Below are 24,222 nucleotides of genomic sequence, written 5' to 3'. Positions count from 1 at the left end.
AACCGACTGCGCCACCCAGGCGCCCCGTAACTCCATTTTTAAAAAGTAATTGGTATTGGGGCGCCTGGGTGGCTGAGTCGGTTAAGCGGCCGACTTTGACTCAGGTCATGATCTCACGGTCCGTGAGTTCGAGCCCTGCGTCGGGCTCTGTGCTGACAGCTCAGAGCCTGGAGCCTGCTTCCGATTCTGTGTCTCCCTCTCTCTCTCTGGCCCTCCCCCGTTTGCGCTCTGTCTCTGTCTTTCAAAAATGAATAAATGTTTAAAAAAACTTTTCTTAAAAATAATTGGTATTAAAGACAGTAAAAGTAGTTGTAGTATGTTATTTAACCCCTTATTTCTAAAATGTCATGTCAACATGTAATCCAGATGAAACTACTAATTTGATATTTTGTCTCTTTTTTGCTACTGAACCTTCAAAACCTGGTATGTGTTTTATACTTAGAGTAAATGTTAATGCAGACTAGCCCCAATTCAAATGCCCAAATGGCCACACGTGGCTGGGGGCTTCTGAATCGGGTGGTCTGGGTCCAGATGTGTGATCTGTGGACCAGCTCCATCAAAATCACTGGGAAGAGTGTTAGGCAATGTAGACTCTTCAGTCCTAGCCTCGACCTGCTGAATCAGAACCAGCATTTTAACAAGATACCCTGGTGATCTGTGGGTGCTCAGAGTTGGAGAAGCTCTGGTCTAGAGAACGGGCTTCCAGTCGACTCGAAACCCGGGAGGGTGAGGCTGAGTTATAGATTCACAGTCCAGTTCTTCACACATTCCTGATAAAGAGCCAGGGAAACCGAAAACACGAGGCAGCTGCGAAAACAGAGTACATTTTTGTCTCCAAGGTGGTTTTGTAAACTGTGACCCCTTCGTGTTGAGAAGTCCACTCTTTAGGCCCTTGCACCGAGATCTTATAATAACCTAATTGCATGTCGATTACCTTGGAAAAGCAAAAGTAACAAGAAATAAGTAACTGCAACATTAAGTCTGCAATTTAAAGTGGTTCTTTCTTAACACATGATGGAAAATTGGGACTGCAATCTGTATTTACTATGGAAACTCCTGACAGGCTCCAAATTCAGGATGTTTAGCTAAAAGATTAAATATGCATTTGGGGGAAAGCAAACATATTCATATCTTTCTTCCTTCAGGCTAAACGGACACAAATAGGGGCTCAGAAACATGACTCGGGTTTATTTTTATCTTTCCAATCTCTGGATTGCTTTAGAATCCCAAAGCCAGAAGCCTCACTGGGATTTACTAGTTTTTCCTAATAAATTGTGGGGGGGGGGGGTGAAGTGGGATATTTGTTTTCCTTCTGTATCAGTAATCCTATCTTAGATTAGATTTAAAAAGAATTTCTGTTTTTAGATTTATCTAGTGTATCCTCATCACCCTTTCACCAGTTTTAAACTCTTGTACCTAGAGGCACTGAGACAAAGATGCTCTCAATTCAGTGTCTTGAGTAATTCAGGACAGGAATGGAGATGTGTTAACATGTTTCATCTCCCAAGCTTCCTCTGCTTTGTCCACAAAAGGAAAGAAAGATATATTGGTCAGGGTTCTCCAGAGAAACAGAACCAAAGGATGTGTGTGTGTGTGTGTGTGTGTGTGTGTGTGTGTGTGTATACCCAGAGACACAGAGCGATTTATTTTAAGGAATTGGCTCATGTAATTGTGAAGGCTGGCAAGTCCAAATTCTTCAGGATGGGCAGGCAGGCTGGAGACCTAGAAAAAGCCGATGTTGCACTTCAAATGCAAAGGCCATCTGCTGGTGGCATTCTTTCTTGCCTGGGTGAGATCAATCTTTGTTCTATTGATGCCATCAACTGATTAGGTGAGGCCCACCCACGTTATGGAGCGCAATCTGCTTTACTCAAAGTCTATCAGTTTCAGGGTCAGTGTTATCCAAAAAACAACCCTCCTGGAAACATCCAGAATAATGTTTGACCAACCAGCTTGGCACCATGGCCCATTCAAGTTGACACATGAAATTAACCAACAGAGACGAAGATCACAGTAGCTTAAACACACAGAGGGAAAAGCTCTGCGTCCTCTTAGGAGAGAGGCACCATCTGCTCCTCCTACTGTGGGATCAGAGAAACTTGCCTTTGGGGTTGCCCTGGGCTTCCATAGAGTGACTCTCCATTCACTTCAACATCACGGAGCTTCCCTTCGCTGCGCTTTCCCAGAGGGCAGGGACTGGCGTCTTTCATCTTTGAGGCCCCGTGGCCCGGCACAGCAGCCGTCAGCTGCTGCCTGAGTCAGCATCTCGGAGAGATGCATCGAGACCAAAGCCCGACCGCCTCCTCGCCACCCCAGTGTCTGCTGGGGACAACCAGGCTCAGCTTCGGTGCTGCGCGTGATCTGGCTGCACAGCATCCCACAACCCCTTGCAGCAGCCACATTCTGTTTGTGTCTGTCTTGCTTGTGAAAACAAAAATGTCTGGAACCAGCAACATTTCCTCTATTTGTCCGCTCTTTGCTTTGTCTCTCTCTCTCCAGGTGTACCCTTCCCGACCCTGTAGTCAAAAATACAAGCAGAAAAAAAATATATATATATATATATGTATATATATACATATACATACACACACACACACACACATACACACACACACACACATACACACACACACACACACACATACACACACACACGTATATATATCTAATCTCTGTCTTCCTTTTGCCTTCTTTCTTTCCTCCTTTTGGTCCTTCCTTCTTTCTTCCACAACTAAGTTTGATGATTGGAGGGCAGGAAGAGGGAAGGCAAAAGTTTGACCTTTTGGAAAATAGTCACGAATGCTAGATGGGCTGGGAGCAACCCTCGGTGCAATGTGTTGGATGAGCTTGGTGGGTAAAATGTCTAAGTCTCTATGCATATTCTGGAGAACGCATGTAATACGTGAGGATTGGGACTGTGCATGGAAAAGGGAATCAGAGCCTGCCCGCGTTTCTGTTCTGTGAAGAATACAGAGGAAACACTTCAATGGACGGCTTGTGGTTATTCACCTAATTTAAAGTTCACAACAGCAATTTCAAGTAGTATCCATTTTCCTAGTTCCTAGGAATAGGAATGGCACAAGGAAGCACTGTAGGAGGCTAAGAATTCCCTGCAAATTACACGTTAATGCGTTCCTTCCAAAGGGGACACAGTCGCTCAGCCGTGCACACCTGCTACGTACACGCTCTGGGCTCTGGCAGGTGAGTGAGATGCAGCTCCGACTCTGTGTGGCTGCCTTCGGATCCAATCCACTTATCTTCCTTGAATTCTGAATATTTGTGAACACTGGAAGTGTATGGCATCGATAACATTTTCTTCTTCTCTGAGATTCCTACTTGAACTCAAAATCTAGTCAACTTCAATAGGGATCTTACTCTGACCCATTGAATAACTTGAAGTGACGTGACCTGACCTGACCTGCATTCATTTGGGCACCTATTATTATTATTATTCAGGGTGTTACAGTGGGCTCGGTCGTCAGCCCACAGTGGATGCTTCAATTTACCCAGAAGGGGACTTCTCCACCACATTTCTATATTCGTGGCACTCGGAAGCCAAGAGCGTAATTCTAAAGTGGTTGCTTTATCCACCACATAAATCAGGGGCAAAACTGAACACCCACCACCCGCCCCCTCTGGGCAGGTGTCTAGGGGGACATGGGCCACATTATCACAGAACACTAGAACCAGGACTTTTCAGGTTGGAATAATGCCAGAATATATTTCTTTTCTTTCTTTCCTTTCTTTTTCTTTTCTTTTCTTTTCTTTTCTTTCTTTCTTTCTTTCTTTCTTTCTTTCTTTCTTTTCTTATTTTTATTTTTATTTTTTTTTCTGAGCACATCACCGACTCCCAGGAAAAGGCAAAGTGAGCCCCCAGGCACCGGTCTGGATGCAATGCCTCTTTCTGAAAAAAGCGATTCATCAGCATCAGTCACATGCTGGAAAATAAACACTGGCCAGGCGGCAGGTCCGGGAGACGAGCACACAGAAACGGATGCCTTTGGATGCTAAAAAAGGGAAGATGTTGAAAGTGAAAAAGAACGTGCCTTCCTTCTGCTCAAACTCAAGCGAGCAGGAAGGGCGAATTTTTCCCGAGCGTGGAAGATAGCACAACACACAGGGGGCGGCCACATATGAAAGTTCGAGGATGGACCAGAGTGAGATGTGCGCTAACGAGAAAGATGCTGGTGTTTGCGTGGAGGCCAGGAGAAAAAGAAACTGAAGTTAAACTATGAATGGAAGACCGAGGAGCCAACGCGGCGATCCACAAGCAACGGGGCTCCCGTGGTTAATATCTGCGTTAAGTATTTCAAAAGAGGACTGAATTTAGGGACTTCCCAGGGGCCTTGACTTCCCCCCTATCGCAGAAGGCCCAGATCGGTAGCTTCAAAGGCGTCAGCCCAGCCAAGCCGCGCATCTAGGGAAAAAGAGTTCAAGGGGCTGAGTTAAGAAAAATGCGCAGTGGGGCCGGCCCCTTGCGTGGAACGTTCTGCGCTCCCGCTGCGCGCTCCGCTGCGCGCTAGCTCCGGGGCCAGGCGCTGGGATGGGAGCCTGAGCGAGACGCCGTGGGGGTAATGGAGTTGTCCTAGCCTCTTCCTGGACCCCGGCAGCATAGCCTGAAGCGGGGACCAAAACACTGACTGAGTTTAGAGCACTCTTTGGGAGGATTCTGGAAACACGGCGGAGGTTTTGATCCCGTCCCAAACGTGGAGGATCCCGCAGTGAGAGAGACCGTGTGAGGACATAACGGACTCCAAGAAGTGCAGGAGAAAGCAGGGGAAAAAACAGTGAAGTCTCACAAGCAGGCAATTAAAAGTACGCTGGCAGTCTGGAGGCTGAAGGGGATGTGACAGAAGTTTATAAAATCACAGAGAGAGTGAATTAAATCACACAGGATGGTTAAAAGCAGATGTTGTGGCGCCCGGTTGTCTGGGTTCAAATGTTGCCTCTGCTGCTTTGTAGCTGTGTGACCTGGGGCAGATTCTTGCCCGGTCTGTATTTCTGTTGCCTCCTCTTGCAATTAAGGCTAATCAAAGCCGTGCTTCCTTATAGCTTCGGTGTGGATGGGAAGATTTCAACGAGGGGATGCGCCTAGATCGCCGACAACAGCAGTGGGCCCAGAGCAAAACGCTCCGTGCGTGTTAACCCGTTATGATCATGTTTCCAACTGCCAGATCCTGAAAGTCAGTGCGGTCGATGCTGAATTGTAGAGAAAAGCGAGGCGCATCGTGACACGCTGGGCAAAACGGAAAGGAGCTTATTCTATCCAGGGGCGGTACCGTCCTCAGCCAGCGAGGGTGTTAGATTAACGCCTTCACTCCTTAGACCTGAGGCAAGCCGGGAGGGGCTCTAGGAACGCTGAGCGGGAGTGTTTGCCTTTCGTCTTTGCAGCCGGCAGTCACAGCCTCCTGGGCTGGAGCCACTGTGGGTCCAAGAGCATTTTCTAATGAGAGAATGATTGCTCAGCCTGGCAAAGGGGAAAACGGGAAGTCTTTGATGTAGCAGCTCATAATAATAATAGGCCATCCACTGCAGAGCAAGGCATTGCTGGAAACCTACCGCCAGTGAGTTTTTTGTTTGGTATTTTCAGAAGGAAAATTGTGTCAGTGATCCACACACTCGGGCCTAGCCAGAATTCTCTCTTGACAAAGAGCAGTAGGCATCTCCGAGGATGGGAGAGTCCCCAACGGAGGGACGAGCCGAGGGGGACGAACAGCTAACTGCTCGGGAAGGGGACCGGCTTCCCTCAGTTGACACAGGGAGTTTATTAATTCCCCCAACGGGGCACTCGCTGCCTGCACTGTAGGGACCACGCTGGACCTTCAAGTGAAGTTGAGGTCAAGTCCTGAGGTCAAGCACGTCTTTGACTCGGTTATCGCCATTCGCCGGACCTCAGATTGGCTTACGGGCAAAGTGATGGGCCCTGAGTAAAACACAACAAAAGAACACAAAACACCAGCCAGAATCCTTTCTTCAAAAGCAATCTTACTTTGGAGTCTCAGGAATAAAAGAATACATCTCCAGTGTGTGAAGAAGGAGGAGTGGTCCCAGAGCTCCTTCAGCTCACCCCTCAGGACTTTTTCTCTTCTTTGTTTTTTCTTTTTAATATGTACATATTTTTTAACGTTTATTTATTATTGAGAGACAGAGAGAGATAGAGCATGAGAATGGGAGGGGCAGAGAGAGGGGGAGACACAGAACCCAAAGCAGGCTCCAGGCTCAGAGCTGTCAGCACAGAGCCCGATGCGGGGCTCGAACTCACAAACCGCGAGCCGGTGACCTGAGCTGAAGCCGGAGGCTTAACCGACTGAGCCCCCCCAGGCGCCCCCCAGGGCTCTTTCTTTAATCTTTCCCTGGCCTGGGTGTCTCTATTCCCTGTGGCTCATCCTCACACGGTTTGAAAAACACCTGCCTAGGTAAGCTCTAAGGCCGGTTCAGATCTAACACTGAGGGGTTCTGGTCCCTTTGGCCCCAAAGTGACCTCAAATCAAAGGAGAAATTGCAGGTTCTAGAACGGCACTGCCCACAAACCTATGTCAAGTGCATAAGTCTTTTTGAATTTTCTAATAGCTCTATTCTCAGAAGGAAAATAAACAAATACAAAAATAGGGAAAATTAATTTCATCAACATATTTTATTGAACCCAACATATCTGCACAGTTCCACATGTAGTTGATACAAAAATAATTGAGATAGTTCACATTTTTATGTGAAATTTTCAAAATCCGGCCTGTATTTTGTTATTTTATTTGTAAAGTTTGTTTGGGAAAGAAGAGAGAGAGAGAGAGAGCATGAGAGAGGGACAGGGAAGGGAAGAAAGAGAGGGAGAGAGAGGGAGAGGGGGAGAGAGAGAGAGAGAGAGAGAGAGAGAGAGAATCCCAAGCAGGCTCCATACTCAGCACGGAGCCTGACTTGAGGCTTGATCCCATGAACCATGAGATACTGACCTGAGCCGGAATCAAGAGTTGAAAGCTTAGCCAACAGTGTCACCCAGGCACCCTCGGCATTTACTTTAAACGCACAGCACATTTTAATTCCCATTTGCCACGTCGCCAGTGTTCAGTGGTCTCATGTGGCAAATGGCTACCCTACCAGAAAGCACAGAAGCACAGAATCTTAAATGGCTCGGGCACAGGTCCATCCTATCCATGACTTTACCGGGAAACATCTGCGGGCTCCCCGTTTCCAAACTCATGGAGAGAGACACGCAGTTGGTCCCGCTTGTGTTTCCACGGCCGCACCAGATGCTGCGGGAGCCACTCTTCTTCTGGGCCTGGAAAGTGCTGCGCGACGTTTCATCAGGCTGGCCTCGGTGACCTCAGCTGCTCGACACCTCACCTTTCTGTCACTCAGCTCGTGCTCCAACCTCTTGTGGATCCGCGATCACCTTTACCCTGGGATTTATTCCTTCTAAGTTTTCCTTAAGCCTTTCTCTGCCTTCATTCTAGAATTCTAGAATTCCTCCAGGAATCCACCTTGACCCGGAGGAGTATTTTGAAAACCCGGCTGTCACACCCATCCCTACCTTCTGCCGTCATCATCTCACACTCATCACCATTTGAGTGCACATTAAGGAAGTCGTTTAATTAGTACGTGGTTTTTTTTTCCCCGACGTTATCCATATCATATCTTCTGTGTCAGTCTAAGTCATCTCCACCTTTTGGCTTTAACACATAGTGCTTTGCGGTGAAACAGTATTTTCCTTATGATGTTTGTCGGAACAAAGACATGGCTCAGCGTAATCACGTTAGAACACTCAAATACGGCGAAGATGTTTTGCTGTTTCTTTGGGACTAAAACTGAACATTAAGGCTTTGCTGGTTATTTGTATACGGATCAGGTTCATAGCCATCGACTGGCTGGTATTACAGATAGCGTTCTCACATTTATGACTCAAAACAAAAAATTAAAGGAACACAATCACCTCTGTTTGTACAAAAGAAGCTCAGAAGTGTGATGAAACAACGTCCACCTGTAAACTGTTTCCTACCGTTCTACAATTTGAACATAAGCTGTACCTTTAGAGACGCTTAGTTAAAAAAAAATTACGTTTGTGTGTGAATGATCTGGTAATTCTTCCATGTTTCAAGTTTGATAAATGAGGAGGGATGTTGCCATTTTTCCTAATTTTGCAACTTGGATGGCTTCGATTCTTAGTCAACTAAATTATAATAATCCACCAGTTTGAAACTATAATAAAATAATCATCTCATTAAATGGGTTACATTTGTTTTTGAAGTGACATTCCCCTTCCGGGCCCGTGGGAGAAGCTGTTATAAACTCCTCTGTAATTGTATAAAGCCTACTTTGTTTGGGCTTAGTTCGTGAGGCATTAGCAATGAATTCATAATCTAGAGATCACAAGTGCTTTGAAACAGAGGCACCCAGTTATCAGCACAAGTGTTCGGTTCCCCGGCCCCTCCCCACCAGGACTTTTCCTTCTTCCTTCTGGGCTGGGGTATTACCGTTTTACAGATAAACAGACGAACACAGTGACTCTGGATGAACAGACACAACAGATGTGCGTCAGAATCAGGACTTCTGTCCAGAACTCTCTGACCCTGAATTAGTGAACGCTTATTCAATAGTCGTCTATGGTTAGGGAGAAGCAAGCTATTAAAGCTCCAAATAGATCCAGGGTAGACCCTCTGGGAACTTCTTCTCTGAGGTCTATGGAAATTACCCAAAACCAACTTCCTCAGCCAGGACGTGCTGATCCCCAAGGTGGAAGGACGAACGGGCTTGCCCTAAGCACTCAGTTATCATGAAGGGTGTAGGTGCCTTGGTGTGTGAATGCAGAAGGGTTACACAAAAGATGATCATATGATTTTTTAAGATGATTGTATTCACTTACTGCACGTTGAAACCCCGGAGTGAAAGCTGGACTGTGTATGTGGACGCACCTATGTGAAAAACTATACAGGTATCTTCCCTCCAGAGGAACCCGGAGGGGTTGCTCTTAGTAGCTCTTGGAGCACAGCCGGCCATCGTATGGCATCTTCTGATTTCCGATCTGCGCTTAAAGCAATTATAAGAATATGTCACCGCCACTTAGCTTACTTAATAGGCCTGGAGCCTGAAGAATGTCTCCAAACACCTTCAAGCTCCTAAGAGAAAAATCATCGCCAAATGTCTGCAGTGCTCCTAATGCAATGTCCTCCACTGTAATTATTTCACTCCTTCGCTCCCGTCTGAGACCAGTGAGGGGAACGGAAAAAGCTCTTTTCTCTTTAGGGCTCTGTGACGCAAGGCTCTCCGCAGTCCATTTCGTCATCTCCACCCCTTTTCGCACCCCAAGAAAACCTTCCCGCAGTGGCCCTGATATTTTCCCGACCAGGCGCGAGCCGGCTTCTCGCCCCCCACTCTTTTCCTCCGGACGCGTGCCTGGGCCCGCGACTTCCGCGGGCGGCAAAAGTCTGGAAAACCCAGAGGGTCGGCGCCGCCTCCTCGACGCTCCGCGAGCTACACGCAAGCTGGTTGTTTACTCTCAGCTCCAGCTCCTGTCCGCCAGCGGCGGGGTTCCAGAAGCGCCGGGCTGACTGTCCGAGGCTCGCCTGGGGCCTTGCGGGGTGGCGGGGCGGCTGCCCAGGACGCGGGGAGGAGGGCGGCAGGCACGGCGCGGGGATGCCGCGCGCCGGGCGGCAGACGGGTCCCCGGGGGTGTGGCGAGCGCACTGCGAGCCCCGTCGCGACGCCGGGCCTCGTGGGCGCGCACCCTGTAGCTTCTGGCCTGGACGCAGGCCGCCGCCACCTCTGAGCAGCCCTCCGCAGCGCCGCCTCGGCCGAGCCCCGGGACGCGGGCGGGGGGACGGCGGGGGCGTGACCGGGGCGCAGATGCAGGCGAGCCAGAGGGCGCCGCGCCACCGCCGCGCGGGGTAGCAGCAGGGCAGCCGGAGGGGCAGCGACATCTGCGGGCGGGCGGGCGGCCGACGCTTCCCGGAGACGCAGAGCCGAGTCGCGCGGCCCGAAGACGCGGGGCGCAGCTCGGCTGGGTGGGCCTCGCTCCCCGGGGCCGGCCCGCCCGCCGGCTCGCCAGCCGCGCCCGCGCCCCGGCCCCCAGCGCGCGGCGGGTGCTCGCGGGCCGCCGCCGAAGCGACGCCCCTGGCAGCGCGCTCACGTCGGTCCCACGGCTGGCGGCTCGGCGACGTCCGTGGCTCTCGGGTTCGCGTTTGTCAAAGCACCTCGAGCGACTCGGAGAACCCGGTTCGCCCACTGGGGACGGTGATTGTTCTTGTTTCTTGCCTGGAGAAAGTTACTCCGACACTTTTGATCTTCCGTCCCGAGTGAGAAGGAAAAGGAAAGCGTGGTCTGCCCACCGGGAGCGGGGGTGCAGGGGGCGGGGGGGCGGGGGGATCCTGGCAAACGGACCCAGCCAGTTTTAGCCGGAGCGGCGAGTCCAGCCCACTGACACTTCAGCCCCGGAAAGGGTTAACCGCATCCAGCCGGTTCGGTTTACATGTAAATAGAGAGCAGCTGCTCCGCGCGGGCCCCGGCTGGCCCTTTTAAGTTTTTGATTGGTTGCCAATGACATCACCGCCCGTGTTCTAACTCTGAGGACCCGGAGCGGCGTCGGATAAACCCTCCTTAAAGAGACGAGGCCACGCCCCCGGCTCCTCCCCCCAGGCTGCCCATTGGCCACGGGCCGCTGTGAGGCCGCGGTCAGCTTTCTCCGGATCCCTATTGGCCCAACGTGCCGTCGGTCGGCAGCCGGCCCGCCCCCCCAGAACCTTACATTTACAGTGTAGCAAAAGAGAAAGTAACTATGTTGCTGCTGGAGATCAATGAAGCCAAGTGAATGGGGGCTGAATGGGCGAATCCATAGCTGAAGCGGAGCGCCAGATGGTGGAGGGCTACGCTTATTTATGAAGTAAGTGGAAGTCACCGCGGCTGCTCCCGAGAGCCTGGGAGTGTAAGGCGGTGTGAGTGTGAGTGTGAGTGAGTGTGTGCGATGCGATGCTCACGGGGGAGCCACAGCAGGTGAGGTTAGAGGGTTCCGGCTGTTGGCTCACGCTGCCCTGTGCGTTTACTCTGTCTGCAGTCTAGTTGGGTTTGGAGAGAAGAAAAAATGAGGTTTGTTGGGATGCTTTGCGGCAGTTTTAAATGCCAGGGGCTTGTTCGTGCGCTCTGTTGCGAAGGGGGATAAGCGCCCAGGAGTGGGGAAGTAGCATTCTCGAACGACTTAATTTTCTTTCCAGCCCCTGCCTTGAGGTGGAAGGACGACTAGCAAGGGAGAGGGGGTAGCTCCGTGTTTCGCTGGGAGGTTTCCTGGGCCAGTCTGGATGGTTTCACGGGCAATATATACGCCCGACCCTCTGCTGCAGGAATGCAGATCTCTTTATACACTCCGTGCGCGCGCGCGTGTGTGTGTGTGTGTGTGTGCGCGTGTGAGCCGCGCACTCCGTGTGGAGGTGGGGGTCCCAGCCTGTGTCTCCGTGAAACACGCTTCTGCGTCCCTCGCAAAGGAAACGGGCTGTTGATCCCGGGACGAGCCCTACCTGGTAACACAATAGCAAAGACTTTCCCAGCTTGGTCCAGCTGGGAAACAGTTATAGCTTCTGGAATAGTACTTGCTCTTCAAAAAAAAAAAAAAAAAAAAAAAAAAAAAAAAAAAAAAAAAAAAAAAAAAAAAATACTACGCAAGGGAAGGAGGGAGGAAGAAGAGAGGGAGGGGGGAGGGAAGGGGATGGAACCTTCTCTCCCATCCAAAGGTGGGAGAGAAACCTGAGTCGGTGGGGATCTGTGGACGTGTTGGGTGGGTGCCTCTGTGTGTATGCGTGTGCGCGCGCGTGTGGATTCTGCCTGTGACACTTTGGCTCTGTGTCAGAGAATGGTGACGGTCGTGTGTAGACGGATGATAGATGACATTTTTCCAGCCATCTCTTAAAGTTCCTTTAGGTGAGCGATTCTTGCATGGGGTTTGGTTTCTTTTCTCTGTGCATGTCTAATAGCAGAGGACCCAGGAGGGTCTGGTCAGAGAGTGCCCCTGTGCCCATGGGAAGGAAGGAACTGTTCCTTTGCAGGCGTCCTCTCATGAAACAGGAGGTGGACCTAGCGGGCAACCCTTCCCTGCGCCCTTTAACAGGGACCGGCTAATTGGGAAGTCCTTTCTACGGAGTTCATCCTCTTCAAGGGGCAAGGGTCTATCTGTGGGGGACTGAAATGTCCTCTGTGGTGGCTGCCTGCCATTGAGAGAAGCTCTGGGATGCACAGCGTATGCCAATAGAGAAATGAAGGAGGGAGGAGAGTCGAAGTGGTCCTTTCCTTAAAGGCAGGAGTGGGGGTGGGGGGGCAATGAGGTCGCCAGCAGAGGAGCAAAGGGTGATGGGTCCCCCAGAGCTGGGGGGTTACAAGACTTGGCTCCTTGGCCCGAGGCTTTGTTTCGGGACATTTCGTTCGTAACAAAAGGGGAAATGCAGATTAATTTATAGGAGACTGACAGGAAACATGGGGGGGGGGGGGTTAATGTGACCGTGCTGTGCCTCTCAAAGGAGTGGGAAGCGAGACTAGCTGCTGGTTAAAGAGATTCACGAAGGGGGACACTTTCATTCTGATGTGCAGAAAGTTGCCATCCGCCCCCGATGTATATTTAGCTGCTGTATATTTTGGTGAGCCATGCCAGCGCTCTTGGTCATTGCTTTGCCTTTGCAGCGGGTGAGGGGATGAAATGGAAAGTATGTAAGGGTGGACAAGTGGCTCTTTCTCAGATGGCTGCCCGATGCTTCTGCCCAGGAGATGAGGCCCAGAACAGATGCCTCTGAAGAGCCTTCCTTTCTGTCTTCAGCTTGTCTGAGTCTTCGTGCCTTTGCTGTCTGTCTCCGAGGCCGACCTTTGCTGTGGGTCCGCGGAAGGTCGTTCGTCAGCGTTGGTGTAGATGGTCCATGCAGCCGTGGACTTGGTGACCACGTAGGCGGGGGCCCTCAGGTTGACATCCTCTTGGCAGCTCTAAGGACGAGCTCCAGGCTTGGAGAGTGGCGTGGTAGAGGGCCCTTGGGACCCCTTCCGTCAGAGGGAAGCGGAGACCTTGCCCAGGTTTTGGAGCCGACTGCCTTTTGTGTCACGTGACTTTATTCTCTCTTTCCCCCCCTCCCCTTCTTTACAGACTGTCTTGAGTTCTTCTTGAATTGCCAGTTTTCAGCCTCCTCATGCCTCCGTCTCCTTTAGACGACAGGTTAGTGGTGGCATTGTCTAGGCCCGTCCGACCTCAGGACCTCAACCTTTGTTTAGACTCAGGCTACCTTGGCCCTGCCGCCCCCGGCAGTAGCAGCCGCCCTCCGGTCATTGCCACCACCGTCGTGTCCCTCAAGGCTGCGAATCTGACGTATATGCCCTCATCCAGCGGCTCTGCCCGCTCCCTGAATTGTGGATGCAGCAGTGCCAGCTGCTGCACTGTGGCAACCTACGACAAGGACAGTCAGGCCCCGACCCAGGCCGTCGCCGCTGCCATCGGAACCTCTACCGCCTGCCCTGCCAGCCAGATGGTCAACAGCAATGAGAACGCAGGCCCTTTAAGTCCGTCAGGTGGGGTGGGAAGCCCTGTGTCAGGGACCCCCAAGCAGCTAGCCAGCATCAAAATAATCTACCCCAATGACCTGGCGAAGAAGATGGCCAAAGGCAGCAAGAGCCACCTGCCGAGCCAGGGCCCCGTCATCATTGACTGCAGGCCCTTCATGGAGTACAACAAGAGTCACATCCAAGGAGCTGTCCACATTAACTGTGCCGACAAGATCAGCCGGCGGCGACTGCAGCAGGGCAAGATCACTGTCTTAGACTTGATTTCCTGTAGGGAAGGCAAGGACTCTTTCAAGAGGATCTTTTCCAAAGAAATTATAGTTTATGATGAGAATACCAATGAGCCGAGCCGAGTGATGCCCTCCCAGCCTCTTCACATAGTCCTCGAGTCCCTGAAGAGAGAAGGCAAAGAGCCTCTGGTGTTGAAAGGTAATGCCCTCCCTGCCCCCTTCCCCCGCGCAGTCCCGGTCAGCCTGGGTCCAGTGCGGGTTCGGTCTTAGAAGTTCCGGCAGCCTCCTTACCCTGGCGACCCGAGGCCAAGCCAGGCTCTCTTCTTCTCGTCTTCCCTTCTTGGCCCTTCGTTGTTCTGGTAAGAGTGAGAAAAGCCCAGTAACACAGAACTGGAACTGGGTTCTAGTGTCGATTCAGCCGCTCGGTTGCGTGGTGCAAGCATCTCACCTCTCTGAGACTGTTTTCTCATCTTTCTAAAGAGGGGCTTTGTGCCACCAGATGGTTTCTCAAGTCCTAACTGGGCTGGTAGCACCATTCCAGTCAATAACCAGCTGGAAAGGTATTGTCTCCCAGATTTAACCCAAGTTGATGGAACGGAGGAAGCAGCAACTATGGTGAACTACAAGTAGACCTACAGGTACCAGTTCTTTTGGTGGGGAAGCTTCTTCCTCACCTCTCTGGCCAGCTGGGCTTTTAGGTGGTTTATAAAGTGACCTTCAAGAAGGGCAGAGACCCTTCTTATAAGGCCCCACAGAAAGCATTAAGTGTAGCCAAAACGTGCATTCTTCTGCCAAAGCTCCAGGGGGACAGAGACATTTTTATGAAATACCTCCCCAACCCGTTGTTCTTTCTGGCCTCACCTGGCAACCGTTGGCATCATGGCTCCTTCCAGGATGGAGTGGTGGGTCACTTGCCCACATACCCTGGATGCAGCATAACTGTGAGGTCAGCGTTACTGAGCCCTGGCAGGAAGAGTTAGTTACCCACTCTTTCCTGAGCTCCTTGCCGAACCCAGCAGGGGAGCCCTCACCTGGGATCTTTCCCGGTTGCTCCTCCTTGGCGTCCGATATTGTCCTTTGGGGCCCTACGCACTGCTGTGCGTCTTCGGTGTCTTCTGTCCTTTGGTGATCGTGAGAGACAGTCATCCTCTCTCTTTTCTTCTCTTGTATTTAGAGCTAAGGTATACGGTTTCTGGGCCACATCACCACCAAGTCTCCTGAAGAGTGTTGACCAAAGGCATTGCTGGGTTCCTTTAAATACCTTCCATATTTCACTTGCAGCAGGCCACTGGGACGAGCAAGTCGGTTGTTCTGTCTTTGTGTGACAGTTCCGCCATTCTCCTTGTCTTCCCAGTGACACATTCTGCCTTTTCTTAAGTAGTGTTGTTGGAAATACGGTTCTGAATTGCTCTGATATTGTCCCCCGATCCCATCCTCTCCTGAGCTCCTCAAGCTTGCTGTCATTGTGCTCCCACAAAGGCACAACTTTTCTTAGGGTCAGTGGGGTCTGGTGGGAAGGAGAACATAATGGAGGTCACATCCAGAGAGTTTCAGCAGGGCCCAGACTTTTTTGTTGTGGTTGATGGGTTTTCTCAGGGTTACGGATATATTCAGATTTCCTCTGTGGAGGAAAATCTGTGTATTTTATCGTTTCCTATTCTGGTTTGGTTGACTTTGAGTAATTCCCAGTAGGCTTACCCAGCTAGTGTTCTCTCACCACGGTCTTGGCTTGTCTTGTCTTTTTTCAGGTGGGAAAAAATACAACCTACAAATTTCCCATTTGTAATAGTGGGGAGCAAAGAGAGGGGCTAGCCGGTGGTCGTGCGGGGCATCTCTTTGCTCACGTAGAGGAGATGTTGTTAAGAGACAGTAGACCTTTTACGTCTGTATGATCTGAGGGCAGTCATCAAACAATAGAAATGAAGATGACCCTGACCTTGAACACGAGGGTGATTAGGAGGAGTTGTAGATCCTACCCTCTGGTTTGCAGCGGACACTGTTGTGTTTGGGGGTGGCTTGTCCATCGCTGGGAAATGAGTCTCCTGGGTGCTACTGATGGAAGTGGGGTTCCTCTCTGGTGGATGCAGCTTGAGAGTCCAAGCAGCCTGGGCTTGTTCCTCGGTGTCACTGAGTAAGACTGCCTCAGTGGGGCGGGGCCGGACATGCTGCTGACCTCACCACTGGGCACCCTGGGCGGCCGCCCCGAGGGCTCGTCATTTTCGGGTTGGTGAGACACAGCGGCGGTCGACCTGGAAGACGCGCTGGTGGTAGAGGTTGGATTATTTGTAGTTTTGGGGGCTTTTTCTTCAAGTATCTGGGAAGTTGGTTGAAAATACATAGTTTAGGAGCAAAAGGGCCTGTAATCTAGTTAATTTATTATTGTCGTCATTACCGTTTTGGTCTCTTTTGGGGGAACGGCTTAACATTGGGACCAAGATGGGAAAGAAAGGAAAGCGATCGCGATGAGAACCCCCTCCCCCTTACCTACGCTTTCATCTGGGTAAATAAACCAAAGGTTAATCCCGTGGCACCACTGAGGTGAAGAACGGGGTGGGCCTCTCGCAGAAGCGCATGGCCAGCAACTTCTCCCAAGTTCTCGAGTGGGTCAAGCCGACCACTCTGGTCTGGGTTCTCTGCTGGGGTTCATTCTACTAAGCCCTCCCTTGGTGATGTAAGATTTTATGTTAGCGAGGTGGGAGCGGTACCATTTTGGAATGAGTGATTTTCGCAGGGAAGCTATGGGGGTGAAGGTGGTTGCAAGTCTAAGGTGGAAACTTCTGGGGCCTCATTAATTTCTCTTCAGAGATTTCGGTACAATCTTGGGTAATTTATGGCTGGCCCAACTGATTCTCCGGGTTGTGTTTGTAAACACTGGTTGCTACCCTCCCTGTCCAAGTTTCATGTCCCCCTATTTCAATGCCATGTTCTCCATTTTTGGTGCTATCAAATAGAGTGGCTGCTCAGTTACCATTTTAGTAATGCTGTGTCAGGTTGGGAAGAAACCGATCAGAGGCGCAGAAGCCCCTGGGATTAAGTTACTGTTCTAATTTACAGTCCCCTCCCTGTGGTGACCTATGTCTGAATCTATGTTTTATTCTCAGCATCCGAAGAATAAATGGCATCAGACCAGTGCTTCTGCTCATCCTGGTGAAAATGATCCAAATGAATGAATACGTAGGGATTTGCAAAGTCTCTGAAAGGGCCACAATCTGTTTCACCCCAAGTTGCTTTTTGGTATAATTTCTAACCAAACGGAGTAAGAAGACTAGACCGTTCCGGTCCCTTCCTTAATGGGAGCCACCACCTCTGTCATGGTGTTTATAGGGTACCCTTACTTTTCAGGAAAGCTGGATTCAGGGAACTGTTTTATCACCGATAGGCCTATGTTGGAAAGGATAGTCTATGGTTTTGCTCCTCTCGAAAGACGGTGTGTGCCTTTAAAACTTAAATAACGATTTTCAAATAGATAGAAAAGTAGAAAAGAGGTTAAAGAGCACCCACATGCCTGTCACCTGGAGTAAACAGTTGTCCCTATTTTCCCAATTGGCTTTCTCTTCCTTTTTTGCTTGCTGAAATATTTCCTAGCATAGACCATAATGTATTCAAATATGTTTCATGTTGGAACTCAGTGTCTTAGCCTTGAGAAGGCTGGGAATATTTTATAGTCTAGCGTGGACAACATTTGCACTCCTAAAACCTTCAGGGTCGTGTGACCATTTTTGAGAGTTTTTCAAACTTAGAATTCCACTCTGGCTAGGTAGCTCTCAGGTCTGTGGAGAAGCGAGTGGAGGAGGGGGCTCTAGGCACTTCCTTGGGGGTCTGTAGGGCCCATGCCCATACTTGCTCTGTGCTGTCAGGATTCAAAGACTGACCGACTGCCTCGGTCCCCCACAGGCCTGCTGCCGTGGCTAGAGGTGTTGAGTGGGGAGCAGGGGAGGAGAGGAAATCACGTCAGGAAAGCTAATCCATAAGGAAGATTTGATAACATAGAGAGTTAGATTGTTATACCATAAAACCTTCCATCATGATTCCTGAGGAATGAACAACATAGATTGCACATTTTTCCACAATCACAAAGGATTCTGAAGTTCACACTTCTGGGCAATACTGAGTTTGACAACAAAATAAATGCCCGTGCTTGGAAATCAGGGACCCTGTGACAGTATTCTATTCCTGCTTTGTTTTGGGGGGGAACAAACAGTCTTCCTCTTGTCTCTCAAGGTGTTAGGAGGATTTTTTTTTAAGATAATGTGAAATCAAGACATACCTACATGCACGAACTTACCGTTGTTATTCTGAACCTCCGCTTACCATCCAAACGTGCCGAACATTTGCCTTGTAGCAAATGGTGGAGACATTCAGGCGGGATTTGGGATCCGGTCTGTCTGAAGCTAGTCTTGGTCCCCTCTTACCAGCCATGCGCCCTTGGGCAAATTGCTTAATCCCTTACTTCCTCAGTTTCTGCACTTATAAAAGAGGATATAACAGTAGCTAGCTCATAGTGTTAGATTAGGAATCGAATGAATTCATGTGTGCAAACTGTCTAGACCGGTTTTCATATGTGGTAAGCATTCAGTAAATGTGGCTTCATATTGTTATTACTATTGGTTGGAGAGAAATGGTGGTGCCAGTAAAAAGGCAATCTGTGCTCCTTTGGCAAAGGAGTACAAATAGCAAGCTAGATATAACAGAGAGGGAGAGAGAGGGAGAGAGAGAGGGAGAGAGAGAGAGAGAGTGTGTGTGTGTGTGTGTGTGTGTGTGTGTGTGTGGTGTTATGGCCTAAAAATAACTTGGTGACTGTTACCTAATTTAAGTAGCATACGATTGGAGTGCCAAATAATTATAAAAACATGTTAGGTCAAGAGGCCAGGGTTATTTGGGCATATCCTAGAGTTATTTATTTGTAGGGGAATCTGTAAAAATGTGATGATAAATCTGTCCAACTAGCGTCCCATAACTAAATGATGAAAGTATAAAACCATTAAGCGTCGCTTTTTCTGGCCTCTGGGGCTGATTTATTTTTGGAAGAAGGATTGTAGTCTGACTATAAAAGGGTAGGTGGAAGGAGGGGGGGAATGTGCTTCATTTTCAGAGGTTCTCAAAGCTTTGAGTTGTGAGGAGATGGCATGTGAAGGAAAGGCGGGGAATCGTGGGAAGGCCTGTTCTTGAAGCGAGACCTGGGCCTTTGCTCTCAACTGGTTCACGGTTGCCTGTATTTTGAGCTCTTGGGTATCCTGTCCTTCTTCCTAATTAAGATGTAAGTGAAAGGATGTAAGTGAGCTCCCCGCCCCCCATCCCTGTCCTTGCTTTATCTGTTCCCCATTCGCTGTATGCTCAGCAAAGTGTGGTTTAGCCCACTTACACCTGAGCTCAGTTCTAGGCTTTTCTATTGACCAACTGTAGGTGTCCTTAGGGAGCTCAGGTCACCTCCCAGAGCCCCGGTTGTTTCTCTGCTGTGAAACAGGAGTAATTCCAACATCACAGGATGAACTGAGACAGCGGAAATCAAGTGCCTGGTGCATGGCTCTCAATCAAGCAGCCCCTGGGCCCTGTTCCCCTACCCCTGTGCCCTTGCAGATCCTCTGAGGTTAGACACTGGTCACTGGGGAGGACGGCAAGTTGCTCTAAGCACGGTACTATGGGAGCATGTTAAATATCAACCACTTGTCCTTACCAATTCAGATCAGTTAAGTTAACCATCTGGCTTGTCAAGGACAAGTTCAAGAAACTCCTTTCCTGGCAGTAGTAGATCATGATTTTTAGATTAGAAAAAGGAGGGTAAGGGGAGGGAGTTTTGACAGAACCACAGGCGCAGAAAAACTCTGCACAGCCTAGGTGTGAGCCTTTGACCAGAAGCAGACCCACTCCTCACTCCTTAGGCTCAGCATTGCCACCAGCCAGGCCCTCCTGCCCCAGCCTGGGGGAGCAGTTTGGGCATAAAAATGTGTCGATTTGCAGTGCTTTGGTGATTTAACTCAAGTAGGTAGGCAAGGATACACTCCACATTAGGGAGAGAAATTCTGAACCCAGGAGAGGTCTTCTCATGTTCTTTGAGCTCAAGATCCCAGTTTTTAGAACAGGAAGGGACTTTAGAGGACCCCTAGTGCCACAGTCGTCCCTGCAGGCTGCCCAGTGGAATCCACTGGGGTGATGTAAAACCTTCGATGCTCTGTTCCCACCTCTGGAGATCCTGGTTAAACTGGTCTGGGGTACAGCCTGTGCATAACGCTTCCCTGGTGATTCTGACGTGCAGGAAAGTGTGAGAACCATTGATCTAGTCCAGTCTCATTATGCAGTTACTGAAATGGGGCCTAAAGAGATTTAACTTGCCCGAGGTCACATGCATGATTAATTTTAGAGCCTTGGTCCTCAGTGCTAAAATAGGTCTTGCCAGGTTGGTAGAGTGTGCGTGTGTGCGTGTGTGTGTGTGTGTGTGTGTGTGTGATTATCTAATGATAACAGGATCTACTGTATAGCTTACAAATATGAAGTAACATTTAATCAATCATTTTTCGTATTGATACCATTTTTGTTGAATTTTGAGATTTCAGTCTAGAACTATAGGGACCTAAGTCTAAGCTCTTTTGAAAACCAGCAGCTCATGGGCCCGCTATTTGCCTGGGTCCTAGATTAATAGGTCAAATATTGACATTGACTTAAACCCATCTTCTAGGGAACTTAATGGTTTATGAAAGAGCTGGAAAACATGTATCAAAATGCACCCTTGTCCCAAAGTATCTCAGGTTTCTAGGGACTTTTTGATGTGTTGGTCTCCATAGATATACAGCCCGTGGGTAGAGGAGATGCATTCATTTGTTCAACAAATATTACTGAATGCCTTCTATGTGCTGGGCACTAATTTTTGAGCTGGGGAGTCTGTAGCTGTAACCCTCAAAATCTAAATGCTAGCATGGGAGCATATACAGACCAGGCCAGTATATTCCAGATCCTTTCTACCTTGAAGATCATGTACCTGTTTGTTTTCTTCATCCTCTCGTGCTACACAATCTTGTTTAGGGAGCAGTTCATCTTTAGAAATGCCATTCTCCTGGGAAGTACATGTTTGTGAAGCATTTGGCATTTTTCTCCTTTATTTCTCCTTTGCAAGATAAAGTCTGGCCTTTTCTAAGCACATCTTCATGGGCCAACAGGATTTCTTTCTAAGACTTGATCCAAAAAGAAATGACTTTTTAAAAAAATGTGTTGGTTTTTAATGGAAAAGGGAATATGCACTCTCTCTCTGCCTTAGGAGCTCAGGGCTGACAGGCCTTCTCCAAGCATTAGAGTGGAACTTTGTAATTTGGACCTAATTTTGGACATGTTGCTGATAGGAATGGACTGGTGTTTATTTTTTCCTGCATGCTCTCGACGAAAAGAGGGCATGCTAAGCAAACAAGCATTGTAAATGGTATTTCAAAGACAAGGTTTTAGCCTGCTCAGGGAAAAAAAAAGAAGATGATGATGAAGAAGAAGAAGAAGAAGGAGAAGGAGAAGAAGAAGTTTGCAAGTACAATTAAAAACCACTCTAAGAGACAGGGCTGGGGTAAAAACACAAGTCTCTGTCATTTCAAAGCCTGCGTTATTTCCCCTAAACCATATGGGTCCCTCTTGGGCAAATGTTCATTGCTGCGTTTCTATATACTATTTACTCTTCATTCATATTGTATGACCTTACTAATTCAGAAAAATTGGAGGGAAGAGAAAATGATGAGTATGAATCACAGCCTGAATTTTACTGTACACTTTCGAAATGTACATTTTATATTGAAGTTGATGTGTGTTTTCTAATTATGACGTCTTTAACTCTTGAGATGTTTTCATCCATAAGCCAAGAGGAAGATAATAATATCTTTTTTTTCTAGCTTGTGCCTCATCTCATCTATTACTTACAAGTGTGTATACACACACACATATATATATATTTATACACACACACATACACACACACACATATATATATACTTATACACACACACATACACACACACACACACACACACACACACACACACACACACTTTCCAATCTTTCACCCCAGCAAGACCCCTATTTTATATGTAAATGAAAGGAAAAAAAACCTTGAGCCTCTGCTCTCGGAGAAGGAAATGAGCCACACAGCCTGGTACTTTCATATAAGATAAAGGCTGTGACCCCAAGCCCTGCCTCTGGCAAAGTGGAACAGCACTAACAGGAAGAAAAGAGTTTGTGGATTCATAAATTATGTGCATTGCCTTTGAGGTTTTATTTGCAGTGAAGGCCTACATATATATATATATATATATATATATATATATATATATATATATTTTTTTTTTTTTTTTTTTAATTCACCTTCTAAGACTCGAATTTCATGGAAAACAAAACGAGGCCGAACATCCTCAGGGCTCCACCAAAGGGTTTCATCGTCTTTGTCTCACCACCCCAACAGGACCCCCGTGGGGCATCTGTTGCCAAATTTCTCCACCAGGTAAACAGATAAAGCTGTCTGGTCCAGGGGTAACGCCCAGCTGGTGTCCCCTTTGAGGCACATCCACTCCTCAGCTCATAGCGGGAGCTCAGCTCACCTTCTGTGGTGTCCCCAGGTGATGAGGCAATCACCTCTTTGCGTCAGAACATCAGTAGCTACTTCTTTAATACTTCATATTTATTCTATGGAAGGAATCATCCCACACAGTTTGAATCACGGCCCCAAGGTCCACAACCACTGGGCTAAATATCTGCTGCTGTTGCTACTGGCAGGTGAAAAGAAAACACAGATTGGGAGGTGCATAAGGAGAGGCAGTGGAGAAAAGGGGACACGACAGTATGAGGACAGAGGATACCTTCAGGGTTATGGTGACAGGATCGTCCAGGACTTGGACTTGAGTCCTGGGTTCTAGTGTTTAAGACAGTGAATTGTTGTCATTCGTTATTAGAGTTATTAGAGTTATTCGCTCTTATGAGAGGAAGTCTAGACGCAGACTTCTAAGGGGGGGCTTCTTTGGAGGGATAGGGGACATTTTCTTGGGGCTTATATTTCTAGTCTTATTAAAATAGCACATTTTTATGATAAGACTTTATGAGGATGGTTTTATGGTTCCCATGAAGTGATATTTTAATCTGACCGCAGAACACCATTTAATCACATATAACCACCCTGGGTCTGGCCAACCCATCATCCCTGAAATTAAAAAAAAAAAAAAAAAAGATTTTCCCGATAGTCTGGGACAAAAATTAAGAGCTCTTGAATGCTTTCTGTGTGCTGGGCATCGGGCCGTCCTTTCTGTGTCTTATTTCTTTCTCAGAGCAGCTTCATCAGAGCGGTTTCAGATCCCCAGTTTTACAGATGCCGAATCTGAGGAACGGATTCAATATTTTCTCCCATGTTATTGACCAGTGAGCTGGCGAACAAGAACAGAAACCCAGTTCTTACAAGGTTGGGGCCCAAGTTCCTTCCAAGCTGGCCACATGCTTAATTATCAGGGAGCGTGTATCTCATTCCCAATGGTCGCCTTAACTGTGTTTTATTCTCTGATGCGCCCTAAGTTGTATTTTTACCTCCTCATCCCCTCTATTTTCTTGTATATCCTCAATTGAAAATGCTACTGGTGAGAATATTGGCCCCCTCTGTGTCCTCAGAGAAGAGCCGTCTTCTCCGTGACCTCACCCTGGGTTCTATCTCAGCTTTGGCAACTTCAAACTTTTTAAGCTTGAAGCTTTTTAAGGAGTAACAGATTGATTAAAGAAACTTTGAAAACCGCAACAATTATCTCCAACATTATGCGATGTTTATTGCCTACCAGACTCTGTGCTCGAAGCATTATAGCTCGTGATAACACTCCAGTTTCTATACGAGTGCCTGAGACCCAGAGAGGCCCAGGCACCTGTCCAAGGTCATTGGACTGCGAGAGCCTGGGCACAACACTGTTGGGTTTCTGTCAATGGGGAGAACCTTAGGATACCTGCGGATGTGAGGGTGATGTTCTTTCTGCAAGTATTAATCTATTCACTTTCTAGAGTGGAATTAGAGCAGGAAGAAAGACGGGGACAAAGTTAGATCTAGGAAGTGAGAAGGAATAGATGATACACTATCTGATACGAGGTGTGTATAAAATGAGATAATGTGTGGTGACAGCCCAAAGACCCTAACGTATCCATTATCCATTCTGTTAGTGTGAATAATAAACATTAACTATAGATTTCCCTCCCCCCCCCACCCCCCGCCCTGAATTGTGTGAAGAAGGAACTTCTAGTAGGTTCTCCTTATCCTTTGGGGAAGCTAATTCTCTGGGATAAGGGAACAGAGTTCTTACCAAACTATTTACTTTTTATTCTTTTTCCCCTCTGCTTTCTTTCTCCTTTCTTCTTCCCTTCTACAGCCTAAGTGTACAAATACAGCTCAGATAATCAGGGAGTGTGGCAGGGACGGACCCTGGAAAAAGCATAACTGACACCCTTGAAGGCTAGCAGAACGGCCCCCTGGGAACCTGGGCCGGAAGCATCAT

At 48.5% G+C, this 24,222-nt stretch overlaps 1 protein-coding gene across 1 annotated transcript in view; it reads left to right on the top strand.

The window, feature by feature from the left end:
- Nucleotides 1-10,351: 10,351 nt before the first annotated feature.
- DUSP10 (dual specificity phosphatase 10) overlaps nucleotides 10,352-24,222 on the top strand; it is a 39,707-nt gene continuing 25,836 nt past the window's right edge. The window contains exons 1-2 of the mRNA XM_030302663.1: nucleotides 10,352-10,866; nucleotides 13,099-13,937. Of these exons, the coding sequence (XP_030158523.1) occupies nucleotides 13,142-13,937 (796 nt within the window). The 5' untranslated portion in view covers nucleotides 10,352-10,866; nucleotides 13,099-13,141. The remainder of the gene's footprint in view (nucleotides 10,867-13,098; nucleotides 13,938-24,222) is intronic.

Source organism: Lynx canadensis, chromosome F1 (assembly GCF_007474595.2).
Source record: "Lynx canadensis isolate LIC74 chromosome F1, mLynCan4.pri.v2, whole genome shotgun sequence".
NCBI lineage: Eukaryota > Metazoa > Chordata > Mammalia > Carnivora > Felidae > Lynx > Lynx canadensis.
The sequence above is the reverse complement of the archived record's forward strand: the minus strand, read 5'-3'. Positions and strand labels throughout refer to the sequence as shown.